At 38.8% G+C, this 13,989-nt stretch overlaps 1 protein-coding gene across 5 annotated transcripts in view; it reads right to left on the bottom strand.

Annotated features, from left to right (window-relative positions):
• sema6a (semaphorin 6A) overlaps positions 1-13,989 on the bottom strand; it is a 193,771-nt gene that overhangs the window by 92,734 nt on the left and 87,048 nt on the right. For all 5 annotated transcript variants that reach the window (XM_008114038.3, XM_003223033.4, XM_008114040.3 and 2 more), the window contains exons 2-3: positions 11,065-11,200; positions 7,416-7,533 (exon numbers count right to left, since the gene is read on the bottom strand). In XM_008114038.3, the coding sequence (XP_008112245.2) occupies positions 7,416-7,533; positions 11,065-11,164 (218 nt within the window). In that variant the 5' untranslated portion in view covers positions 11,165-11,200. The remainder of the gene's footprint in view (positions 1-7,415; positions 7,534-11,064; positions 11,201-13,989) is intronic.

Genomic DNA, 13,989 nt, shown 5'->3' with positions numbered 1-13,989 from the left:
CTTCTCACTTCCAGTCAGCAGTATTACAGATTGTTGCCATGGCATAATCCTGTTAGGAAAGGAGATTTAAACAATGCTGCCTGTGTTTGACCCTTAGCTATCTACTGGAGCCATCTGATCTGCACAGCCACAGAAGGTACAGGTGTGTACATCCCCACCTCCTTGTCATCAAATATCTTCTCTAAGGAATTCAGGTTATCCAAAAGTGCAGTGGAGAAGGGAAAGTGCAACACACATGGGAAAAGTTGTGCTTTGTATGGAGCTGGTAGGAGGAGAGGAGCAGAGAAAAAAATGCCTGTTCTCATATATCTATAAAAGGAAATGTTATTTAATTATTCAGACTTTGCTCGCCCTTCCCATCCTTCTGTCTCCAACACTTGTCTCATGTCATCAAACTTCACCGCTATGGTATTTTAAAGAATATAGAGTACACAAGCAATATAGCAATTGCTGCTCAACCCTCGAGACTTCAGCTCTTAATAGCTGTGTAAGGCTAACCATCCAGGGCCTTTCACAGCTTACAATTTAATGACATGAAGTGCTCCAAGGAATCACTGCCACTTTAGAAGATCCATGTGGGAACTATTAGTACATGTTACCAGCTCACAGAAAAGAAACGCTCACTGAGTGTTTCTTCAAGCTAGTTATGAGTGAAAGAGCCTTTCCAGATATTATTCTTAAATCTCTATCAGTGGTAGTCTCAGTGCAGCAACAATAAAACAATATGACATTGCTAAATAATGAACTGGGAGAAGGCTTCATCCTTTGCAGGTGTAGCCACAGTCCTGCTTCTTTTTACATCTTTTAATTATGGGAGGTAAGGGGGAATGTGCATCCTAAAGTGGGGGAGGGGATGTACAACTTTCATAGATCAAAAGGGAAAAAAATAAAGAAGAGAAAAAAGAAATGCAAATTTACTTTTCAAAAGCAAGATGTATATGAAATAGTCAGATACAGGTGAAAGAAGAAAAGCCTCTTTCTTCATCTGTGGCACGTTTGTTTTAACTCAGTACATCAGAGTGCTTGTTTTGTAGGAAGCAAGTTCCAGATCCTATCCCTGGCATCTCCAATTAGAGCTATGGTTCTCAATCTTTGGTTCTCCGGATGTTTTACACTTCAACTCTCAGAAGTCTCAGCTATCAGTTCTAAGGAAGCCTGGATGCCGAGGTCCAAAGCATATGATGGACCAGAAGTTGAGAACCACAGAGCTAAAGGATCAGAGGTAATGAGACAGAAAGAAACCATATTCCGATTCCCTGAAGACGGATAAATTATCTGACCAGGGATAGGATCAATGAATTTCAAATTTCTCTCTTCAGGGAATATTTTACATAGGTACATGGTGAGGTAGGCATTGAGAGTCTGCAGGCCAATTTTGCCTTAGTGGTGACTTCCAGAAATCATGTCTCATCACTTTCAGGTGAAGGGCCTTGAAACAGACCTCAAAACCCAAATGAACCTCCTGAGAGCATCAAGGGCAGCACAGAACATGACAACCCTCAATTTGCAGGGTTGTGGTGTGGTTAGCAGGATGCATGATTCCCACCACCTGATTTAGACTGGTCTCATCTGGTATTCTACATCACATCCCTGCACCATGAGTCAATACTGCCCCATTCATCTAAAGAGTGGTGGCAAGTGACTTCTCCTGCAATATTCAAAGGTGCTAACCCTAAGGTCCTCAAGCTTCCTTGGCTCCCAGGTTATAAGAAAAGGCAGGGTATAAATACTGTGGATGAGCCAGATAACTACTACTATTTTTGGGAGAGGATTCAACTTCTTTTCTGGGGTGCATTCACCAATTCACTAACATGGAAATGACCAATACCTTCTGCATCCATATTTTAATATGATGGGTGGTAAATATTTATAGTGGGAGACAGGAGGAAGCAGGGCATCATGTTGCAGTGAGGGATGTGGACATATCAAACATATGCACAAACTGAAGCCAGTTCTATGTAGGTGCTAACTGGAAAGGTATGCACATGAACCTTTACTCACCTGTTCAGTGTAAAAATCCAAAATGCAGTCTACTCTATTACTGATGTAAATTACCACTTATTACAATGAGAGTGTTATATCCCTGGTTCCTAATTTGTATAGGGTACCACCTATAGCTAAACATAAACTTTAATTCTATTCTTCTTTTGAAAAGCTAGAGCATGACCTGACTAGGAAATGTAAAGTGCAAACTACTGAGGCCATTCTCTGAAATCCAGGAAAAATTCAGAGAACTGCCTGTAAAGTGCTGGGTTTTCTGAGTTGCCGCAACAAATAGTCATCTGTTTTTATCGTTTTAGGTAATTGGATACAAATGTATACTTAACATCACTATATTTGGATGACTTTTTAAAAAACTGATACACAGAAACATGGAAACGAACATCTGATATCACAGCTCAGGGATTTATGCCAGGAACTGTTTCAATTAATGCCTCTACAAAGTTGTTTGATAAACACCTCTGATTAGATTCATGTTTGCCACTGTGTCTGGGTTTGCTTTAAAACTGCCAAAGGAAAAAGAGAGGTGTAGGTATAAATTTTTATTCACACTAATGTGAGAAGATGACTCACTGTCTTGTTTGTCACCTGAAGATAAAAATGACCTCTGCTCTAAATCTTCTCGAAACTACGCAGGATCCCAGCCCAATAAGGAATTTAGAGTGATATTTGGAATGGAACACTTTGGGGACAGTATAAAGGTTTTTGTTTTTAAAAGCCAATAACAGCAGGGCAAGAAGTTCCAAACCATTCCCCATTTGTCTGTCTTCTCTCTCATAATAATAATAATAATAATAATAATAATAATAATAATAATAATAATAATAACAACAACTTTATTTTTGTATGCCGTCACCATCTCCCCAAAGGGACTCAGAACGGCTCACGCCAATCAGTCACATTTACCTCATAAAAATTACAGTTTAAACGCGAGTATCAACTAAAAACAAAATAGACATACCATGGTTATAATAGCATAACTATAAAAACATTAAAAGTGATTAATAATTATCCGTGAGCCTTTAGAAGGTCCCATCCTAGGGCCTGATGGGTGACTAACAACTCATTAAAGTTAGAACTTGTGTATAAATCAAGTAGAAATACATGGGTAGACAACAGGTAGGGAAAAAGTCCTGAGATAAAAAAACAACTGTAAGGTGGGAGGGCAGATTTCAATATGAATAGGGGCCAGGTTATAAGGGCTTGTCTAATTGAAAGCACAACCAAACATCCATGTTTTTAATTGCTTATGGAAGACAGCGAGGGTAGGTGCTAACCTAATCTCCCTGAGGAGGGAATTACAGAGCCGGGGAGCTACCACAGAGAAGGCCCTCTCCTGCATCCCCACCAACCGCACTTGCTAAGGAGAAGGAAGTGAGAGAAGAACCTCTCCAGAAGATCTTAGAGATCGCACAGGTTCGTAGGGAGAGATGTGGTCACAAAGACAGGCCAGTCCCGAACCATTTAGGGCTTTGTAGGTAATTACCTGCACCTTGAATTGGGACCGGAAACTTAATGGCAGCCAGTGGAGCTATTTAAACGGGGGTAGGCCTCTCCCTGTATCTGGCTCCAGTTAAGAATCTGGCTGCTGATCTTTGAACTAGTTGTAGTTTCCGAGCTGTCTTCAAAGGCAGCCCCACGTAGAGTGCATTGCAGTAATCCATTCTAGGGGCAACTAAGGCATGGACCACCCTGGTCAAGTCAGACTTCTCAAGATATGGTCGCAACTAGAACAAGCTTTAATTGTGCAAAGGGCCTCGCAGCCACCGCTGACACCTGTGTGTCAAGTGTGAGCGCTGAGTCTAGGAGGACCCCCAGACTGCGGACCTGTGCCTTCAGGGGGAGTGTGACCCCGTCAAGCACAGGTTGCCACCCTATATCTTGATTGGTCACACGACTAACCAGGAGGACCTCTGTCTTGTCAGGATTGAGCTTTAGCTTGTTAGCCCTCATCCAGTCCATAACAGCGACCAGGCACTGGTCCAGGACCTGAGGAGCTTCCTTGTTATTGCTAAGTGAGAACACAATTCTGATCTCTACAATGACAAAAAAGTTGTGATGTCTAAATCCAGATTACACCATCGGAATTCACTCACAGGGTGCCAGCCATAATTTTTGATGGCTACAACTGCCAGAATGACAAAGCTTACCTAGTATTTGGAAAAATGCAAAAAATATTCCAGGGGTACAGAAAACATGGCAACATTGTCCCAACACACTCTGGGTGATTGTGGGGAGGCTTCTAAAAGAACTCCCCACAAATATTTTGGCCAGATATTTTGTGGGTGCTGGAGACTTTGTGTGTGTCAAAAACAGCCTTCTGGATCACAAGTGGCTAGTGGGCTGCACTTTTCCTATCCCTGAGCTAAATTGATTTCTATACTCACTAATTTCATGGTGGTTACATCTAATGACTATATGTTTAGTTCTATCATTGCAAAATCTAGAAAAACAACTACAAGACTATTGACTATTGGAAATCTTGTATTAACTTGTCTCTTCATCTACCATAAACTGGTGGCATGAGGGCATCACCACACATGAAACCCTGACTTGGGAGTCCCTGTGGAACTCCTTGCCAAGGGAGATTAGGGAAGCCCCCTCACTCATGTCTTTTAGGAAGCAGCTGAAGACCTGGATGTGAGACCAAGCTTTTGGCCCATCCTAAGATACGGTCGATATAATCTGATGTATTCGCTGGATTAATGTGTAATTGAATACAGACTGGCTCTGACTTTTGGCCCAATGCTACTGGCCCTGTTGTAATGGCCACACAGTGCTTTACTGTTTTAAATGGGGTATAATATTGGTTTTTAAGTTTTTACGATAGTTTGTTTTACTATATTTTGTATTATATGGGGCATTAATCTTGCCATTATGTAAGACCGCTCTGGGTCCCCCTGGGGGAGAAGAGCGGTATATAAATTAAATAAATAAATAAATAAATAATAAGGGGAATAAACCCATTGAATCAATTGTTGAACATTAAGTCAGCATTCAACAAGTCTACTCTAGGATTTTGGCCAAATCACTTGAATGCAAGGTCAAATAATTTTACATATGAACAAGCAATGCACAGTATTGTTATGCATGTTGTGATACCCAGTTTCTCACAGTCAGGAAACCAATAAACAGACTAACTGCTACTTAGGTTAGATAAACTGGTCCTTATACAACTACATTTCTGAATCTATGTTAGTGAAATAAAAGAACATTTTAGATCAACTCATACAATTAGGATTGCAAATAGAGAAAGAATGACAGGGATGTGTTGTGAAACTGACTTGTACAGAAGCAATTCTGGTGGCTAACAGATATTCATATCCAACACAAACTACATTTAACTTCCTAATGTAGAAAAAGTTTGGCTCGGAGTTGTGATTTTTTCCTGGGATCTCTAAATGGTTGTTTGATGTAGCATGCCCAACAGCAATTCATGCATAGGATAGCAAAGTGACCACACAGATAAAGGTTTGTTCAGGAACTAATCTCCACAAAAATATTTAACTTCAGATTTGCCAAACACTTAAAAAAGAAGCATACACATATCCTTTTTCTTGCACTCTCTCAACATTCTACACTGAAAATCCCAATGTCATGAAATTTAATTCTACTTTGAATATTTACTCATGCAATATATGTATCCTTCAAAAGAGGCAATTAGTTGTGTACAAATAAAATGATCTGGATATCCCAGCAATTGCCATACATGGTGAACTGAGGTGATTACAGCAGCCAAAGGCATCAGCCTCCAAAGACCAATAACCAGGAATCATAGAGTTGGAAGACAATCTTGAGGGCCATCTGGTTCAACCCCCTGCCAAGAAGCAGGAAAATCAAATTCAAAGCACCCCCGACAGATGGCCATCCAACCTCTGCTAAAAAGCCTCCAAAGAAGGAGCCTCCATCATATTCTGGTGGTGTCACTCCTCTTGCCTTGAATTATGAAGGAAGACTTTGCTACATGAAGTCCTATCTGGACAGACAATGTAACTCATTGTATATATACATATAACACAACTCTGTACATTCTAAATATGATAACACACCTTCTTGGAGGGGCGGGGGGAGCTAGGATCTTGTTGGAGCGTTACTCAATGTAAAAATAGTTAGTCAGGTTGGTGTGCCTCCTCGGCATCATAAAATCATAGAGTTGAAAGAGACGACAAGAGCCACGCAGAGTTTCAGTAGATGTGACCGCCAATAGAATGAATTGTTCTGTTTCTACCCCCATTCCTATCTCTCACTTTTGACTCAATAAGTGGGGAGGTAATCTTTCATTTAGAAATGGGTGAGCACAACATGGCCTTCATTGCACAAAAAGTTGTATCACTGTAGAATATAGTGCAATTCCACTGAGGTGCATTTACACTGTTTTCTCCCTCCCTTCCAGTCTCTATATAGAATTTTCGCCAGAAAATATAGAAAACCACATAAAGCAAGGAGAAGAAGGTAGCCTTCTTATCATGTCCTATACTCACATTTCTTTCTCTCTTTTTGGGCATAAGCTTTCCTTCTTTTAGTCAGACGATTGCTTATAATCATGTCACTAAAGGCAGTACCATTCACTTGATGTACAGTGATTCTGAAATAGCTCTCTCCGTTGCCCCTTTTGTCCCCTAACAGCTAAAGAATGTTCACTAAAAAAACATTGGTTCTATTTTCAGCCCCATCCATAGTATATGATGCCAACTTATGAGCCACACATATAAACATTCCTGCAAACATCCTTCTTCACCGGGAGAGAGGGAACCTTAATTCCACCTCCCTCATCTCACCATCACTGCTGATAAAATTTACTCTCTCTTTGTTACCAGCAGCAGTGGGGAAAGAATGATTTGCATAGAACTGGTTGGAAATGTGTGCGTGTGCAAGTGTGCGCGTGGGGGCAGAGTGGTTGGATTTAGTGAGAAACTCAACAAAGTGGGTGTAAAGGTGCACTTTGCTCCAGGTTGTGCCCCTGTGAGCTAAACCAAAGGCTCAACTTCATTTCAACTTTGTACTACATGAGCGTGAGAGGGGAAGTCTACATCAACTTACAAAATTACCTTTGAGGATATCCCATTTAGCCATTATAAAACACAAATTGTCTCTGATGCAGGAACTACCATGTACATGGAGGTTAATGGTAAATGTTATGAAAGTCAACAAGGAAAACAGTGGCAATGTGGATATAATGCATAATTGACTTAGAAATGTGCTTAACAAGAATTAGGGATGAAACTAAAGCCCACAATGATTCATTTGCAGAATGCCATAATTCTGGAAGGTTCCATGCCTGCTCAAATGTGTCACTCATTTTGCCTTGAATTATGAAGAAAAAATCAAGACAATTAAAAAAATTCATAATGTCAATTCAAAGGGCTCTGTCTGTGTTGTGGAGAAAAATAAATTGGGCACAGAGAAGGACTGACCTAGCAGCAATGTAGAGGGTTCTTTCCATGATCATGAGTAACTGGATGTCCAATTTGTGCCTTTGCGGGGTGTTATGTCCTGGCTTGTGACCCACAAATACCGGATACTGTTTTGTATCTGTAAAAAGAAGAGAGAACATTTGAAGAAAAACAGGAAAAGATATCTAGAGCTCAAAGATTGAAAAATCAATACAGTGTTTCCTCACTACTTCACGGTTCACTTTTCGCGGATTTGCTGTTTTGCGGTTTTTCAATAAACTCTAAAATATTATTATAAATCATAAAAAATTACAATTTACAGCTTAGGGAAGGGAGGAAGGAGAAGCCAAAGGGAGAGAAAATGTGCCCAAGTGGCAACAGGAGGAGAAGGAGGCGATTTATCAATACACAATTGGTTGATAAAGACTTAAAATCGTGTAAAATAATGTATAAATATTAAAATAAATATAGTGCCCCTACTTTGCGGATTTTCACTTATTGCGGGTGGTCCTGGAACCTAACCCCAGCGATAAGTGGGGGAACACTGTAATATGTTTTTGAATCTCAGTATTCAGAGTCCCCTAGCCAGCACAGCCACATGACAGAGCAAGGTAAGAGGTAGCAAAACTGTTGCCATGGGTTTGGAGAATCCACTCTCAATTTTACATCTACTGTTCCAAGTCATATGTGGATACTTCTGTTGCAATAAGGCCCAGTGCTGGAAGAGCTCCTGAATGTCCAAGCATAAATGGAGCTACTCAATAAAAGTAAATTAATATACTTTATTCAGTCCTTGTCACAAGCTGTGTGGTCTAACATGTATGTATTTCCTCCCCCTCTCCAGCATATAGGGATCACAAAGCAACACATAGCTCAATTTAGTAATGCATAAACTGCATAGCTCATGCACACCTATTTCTCAATAATCATAAATGTGACACACACACGCATATATATTTAAATGTAATTTTTTCATTAAAGGATACAAATCTACTATAAGATTTGAGAAAACGTTTCCTAACCTGGTGATCTCTAGATGTTTTAGACCAACTGCCATCATCTCTAGACATTGATGAGATTAACTGTCATAATTCTTCAACCCTGGCTAAGGATGGTGGAGTTTAAAAGCCAAAATATCTGGAAAGAACTACAAAGGTATGGGGAAGGGGTTCTTATATATTCCAGATATTAAATTTTTACCCCAGCATATTTTCAAATTTTTGCCAAGTTCTAAATAGCTGGACTATGCTCACCAGAGGTGATTTATCAGTCCAGTCCAATCCTCATATCCACCAGACCAGTATCCTAGGTATCATTTATCCACATACAACAAAATATGTCTCCTGTAGGCCTTCCAGCGTGAGTCTTGGGCCAGAAATCCTTCATTTCAATAGGATTTGCTACTGTGGCTTCACATTTCTACAAAGTTCAAAATATAGGGTTCAAACTGCAGAGGGATATTACACAGGAAGCCATGTGTTACTGAAATAGCCATTTTCTTTATTCATTGAAACAAAGCATTACAAACTGGTCAACATCTTGCTAATATCAGATACCATTCTACTGCTGCTTACTTTTGCATCAGAACTTTGCATTAATAATAGGAATGGCTCTTTTTTCCATCATAAAAAAAATCGCTGAACGAATGAGATCTAAGATACACATAACACCAGAGGAAATGGCTGGTCAACACTTAGGAAGTTCAAGCAAAAGTGCTGTGTAACACAAATGAGTTGTGTTACTCAGCAGAAGCATGTTAAAAAACTTTTTTTGGGGTGTAGATAATTATCTTTAGGCAGAGGTTCTGAGACATTTGAAAATTATTTCAAGTATCCTTCCAGGATTAAACAGTTGAGAAAGGCTGATCATAGAATCATAGAATAGTAGAATTGGAAGAGACCTCATGGGCCATCCATTCCAACCCCCTGCCAAGAAGCAGGAAATCTAATACATTCCATCTAACAACAACAACAACAACAACAACAACAACTTTATTTATATTCTTCCCTTTCTCCTCGAGGGTATTCAGGGTGGATTCCAACAAACAAAAAAGGCAAACATTCAATGCCTCAGTACAACAACAAATACAAACACAACAGCCCAAAATAACCCCAAAACTGAGTTCTGAATTTATGTTTAGATTGTGCCATCAAAATGCAAATATTTTTATAGTAGGATCCTACTATAAAATAAACCAAAATGAATTAATAGAATTACCGTATTTTCCTCTTAGTTCCTAGGATGAAGGAATCAGTATTGTGGCTTATATCTATAGCATTTTCATCAATGTTTATTGTTAATCCACTTATCTGTGATTTTGACAGTGAAAGAAAAAACACAGTCCAATGCCATGAGCATTTTCAAGGGGGTCAACAAAAATCATTGTATATGGAACCCTTCATTTTCCCAACTTGAGATACCCTGTGATGGTGACAAAGGCAAGTAAAGTTTGGGGAGTTGGTATCTCTGGCACACTCAGCAATAGGTCTCAAAACAGTTGTATGCAGAAATGAGAATGAGAAGAAAAAAAGATGATAAGGCAATACTCTAGAGGGCAGAATTACGTCATGTGCAAATTACCCAAAGTTGATTTAGTGTACAGTAGATCACATTTTATTTTACAACTTGTGTGTGTGTTTGTCATTCCCTCTCACCACAGCTTGAGACTAGAACTGTTTCTTGGGAAAGGACTGAAATATATAATTTCTATGCATTTGGCTGTTAAAAAAAAAGGTGGTGGCTTTGAATATTTTCAGTATTCTCCCTAAACTTTTTACTCTTACTTTAAAGTTATCAAAAATGAAGATTCTGACCCAGCATATGTTACCAAATTTATAAGGAGGAAATCCTGGTTAAGCACTACACACTTCCCAGTGTATAGGGCTGTCTCAAAGTACTTGAGGTCATTAAGGCAATCATGACAATCAGGCTTTATTTAAAGCATTTTATGACTGTAGTTGTACAGCCAGATATTGTAAAAGCTATCTTCTTTCACATATTCAAGTCTTCATAGTGGTAGAATGTTGCTAATGCTCCTCCAGGCAGATTGCCACTTAAGCAATTGAAAGAAATAGAATGAAAACTATTTGTTTTCTAAAGTTCTGTTTCACATTAGAATTGCAAAGGCTGAGCTATGTATGTTTATTTTTATCCAGACACAAATAAATAGATGGCAAATTAGTTAAATGAGAAATTATTTCAGGGCTAAAAGAACTATGTCATCTAATTGATTATGGATTTCTGCAATGGTATAGCTAATTCTTCTTATTAGGGAGTAGCTAGCACTTGCTAAGCCTCTTAGTTATGTGAAGAATTTTGGTATCTCATATGTTGTTGGCTCAGCTGATTTGAGATGAAGTTATAATTTTTGTTGCAGAGCAATGAACACTGTGTCGAAGAAGAGTGTGGGTTAGAGGTGCAAACTAAAGAAACTCACATTTCTGCAGTAATAAACTGACTCCTGCCCAAAAAGTTTTGGCTTACTGTTTTGCAGGACATCAAATTCACTGACAACCATTTAGGGTCCATTAAAATTTGGAACTTTAAATTTCTACGACCAATAATAAACCATTCCATCCATCCATCAGGGACTCAAGGCGGCTTACAGAAACTAAAAAATACTTTTGGGGGAAAGAAATCGTAGGACAGTTTTCCTTCCTTTCATACTCACAGTTGCCATGCGAAATACTGATTGGCTCAGGATCTTCTGGGAAATCAGCCCCAGCAAAGTGTAGCAGTGTGAAATATAGCAGCAAGGCTTCTGACCTCATAGTAGTTCAGCTGGGAGACTATTTCTTCACTTCACCCTGTGAAAGACAAATGGGGGCATAAGAGCTTTCTGTCAACTCATACATAGCCACAAAAATCAGCCTAAGAAAACCAAGACGTCACAAACAGGATTCTCATCTTTAGGTATTCATTATGAAATAATATATTAATTGTAAGAGAAGATAAACATCCAACAGCAAAACCTAATGAATGCTAATATAAAGTAGTGCCAAAATCCTGGGAGATTGTTTAGAAACTATCATATAATGAAGCTACCAGGAAATACTTTGCCCTTGTTACTGCTGTTATTATTTTCTCTGTCAAAGAAACTTTCTCATATGAATCAGGTTGGCTAAGCTGCTCCAGTGGCATCACTGGGGCTGGTGTCACCCAGTGCCATAATTCATAGTGTCACCCTCTTGGATCTCCCACTGTATCAGACAATACCACTGTAATTAAAACACAACCAGTGACTGTAAAAAACCAGCAGCAACAAAAACAACAGTGGATGTTTGTAGCATATAGAGATGAAACCATGAGATTTGAAGTGGTATTGTAACTGGGTAACAATGATATCTCTGGAGGGCATGAGCATCAGTAGTTTAAAAAAGTAAATTAGCACAGAGTTTTCGCCTTGTGATACTGTACATAGAATCATAGAATAATAGAGTTGGAAGAGATCACATGGGACATCTAGTCCAACCCACTGCAATGCAGAAAAAGCACCACCCAAGTAGTCCTGACAGATGGCCATCCAGCCTCTGTGTAAAAGTGTCCAAGGAAGGAGCTTCCACCATACTCAGAAGCAAACAATTCCACTGCTGAATAGCTCTTACAGTCAGGAAGTTCTTCCTAATGTTTAGGTGGAATCTCCTTTCATGCAATTTGAACCCATTGCTCCAATTCCTATATTCCAGGGCAGCAGAAAACAAGCCAGCTCTGTACTCTTATTGAAAAGAATCCATCTTCTCTGAGTGAGGTGGCAAAAAGGTTAAAGCAGAGCTTTCCAAACATTTAATGTTGGTGACACACATTGTTCATATGCATCATTTCATGACACAGTAATTCAGTTTTACTAGCAAACTGGTTAAACCAACTCCTTATAAGGGATATGGACACATACATAAATTGTAATAACAAATGTATGGGGAAACGACATGTATAATAAAAAATCTTTCATTTAGATTTTGAGAAATATATGATTTGTAAGGCAATCACATACATTTCCAAGATTTTTGTAATTTTTCATTACGTTCACACCTACACAATTCTGCCAACACTCTCATATGTTGCAACACACAGTTTCTCTGACCTGGGAGAACATAAAAGATACCTCTCCGTTCACGCTACCATGGTACTGATTCTGGCATTTTTTAATATCTGGGTGGGGAAAATTGCAGTAGCAGCCAGGGGCGGTTGACTCCCTAAAAAGATGTTGGTATTTCCCCCTCTCCATGGAAAAACCCCCAATTTACCCACAGGTCATATCAAAATCCATAATTTTGTCCCCAAAACCTGTTCATGAGGTTGAATTATATGCAAGTACATATATATAGCAAGATGGTAGTCCAGGCTATATGGTTAAAAGCACTATTTAGGTTTAACAAGGGATTGAGGGAATATCTATGAGACGGATTAAAACTCCTATGAGTTATAAATCATGACCTCATGGGGTGAGGGGTGTGTTTGATGGATGTTGGACAAGGAATGTGTCATGAGAATTTACTATAAAAATATGGGACCATAAATTTAGACACAGTAAAAACCAATGCTCCAAGCTGCAGTAAAATAAGGGTGAATGAAACTTTCTAAAAGCAAAAACTACTTTTACCTCCTACCTGTCACATTCCAGGCATATATTCCTTTTATTCGCTTTTTAAGAGCAGCTAAATCTTTATTTTTTTTAAAAAAAAAAATAAAAGAATACATAAGCAGGCAACTTTCAGTTTGGTTAAAAAATGCTTTTGCACAAAACACCGTCTCCTGATGTCCAAGGCACATTTTATGGAGGTGCTGGCCTACAGGATAAATCTGTGTGAAGATGGGGGTTTCTTTTTTGTCCTTTCCAGAATTTAAGCTTTTGATGCTGCTTGCCAAAGATTATCTTTTTGAAGGAAACTATTTTGCTGAAACGTGTCCATCATTCCAGATTTATGCAGAGAAAGTCGGTCTTTGTTACTATGCTGCCGTTTGAAAGTCCATTTGGCAAACAAAGTGCTAACTTGTCCTTTTCAAACACCATTTAATACGAGATACCTATGTGTTCTTTCTTTGTGCCAAAAAAAGCATTAACAAGCCCCGTTTTATTTTAGCATGCCATTTCTCAGAGACTGTTGGTTCTTAATCATTTATCTTGCTGAACACACTGCAGTAATTAATTTGGCAATTAAGATATAGACTTTTAAAATAAAGCATTACACCCTTCTACAGTTGCAGGCAGGGGAAAGTGAATGGGGTGAAATAGATATTTTGCAGCAACCTCATGATAAGAAAAACATATTTTACTCTTTAATTGTTTTACTTCATACATACATTTTAAACAATATCCTGGTTTTATTTTCCTTCCCTTAAGGATAAACTCTGAGAAAATACACTTTGAGGTAAGCTGCCTTGTGATTAATGACTCACACAAGAACAAAAATAAGTTAGTAGCAGGGAGGAAAATACAGGACAGAAGTAGCACTTCGCAAGTGAATCCACAGAAGCTACATACTTACAGAACTTTACAGAAACCTCTTGCCCAATAACTTTAATAAAAAAAAATGAGAGAATAAAAAACTCCAAAATATTTATTTTTTGGTTTGATTATGGAGTGAAAGATACTTAA

The sequence above is a fragment of the Anolis carolinensis genome, chromosome 2, assembly GCF_035594765.1.
Source record: "Anolis carolinensis isolate JA03-04 chromosome 2, rAnoCar3.1.pri, whole genome shotgun sequence".
NCBI lineage: Eukaryota > Metazoa > Chordata > Lepidosauria > Squamata > Dactyloidae > Anolis > Anolis carolinensis.
This window is presented reverse-complemented; position numbering and strand designations above follow the sequence as displayed.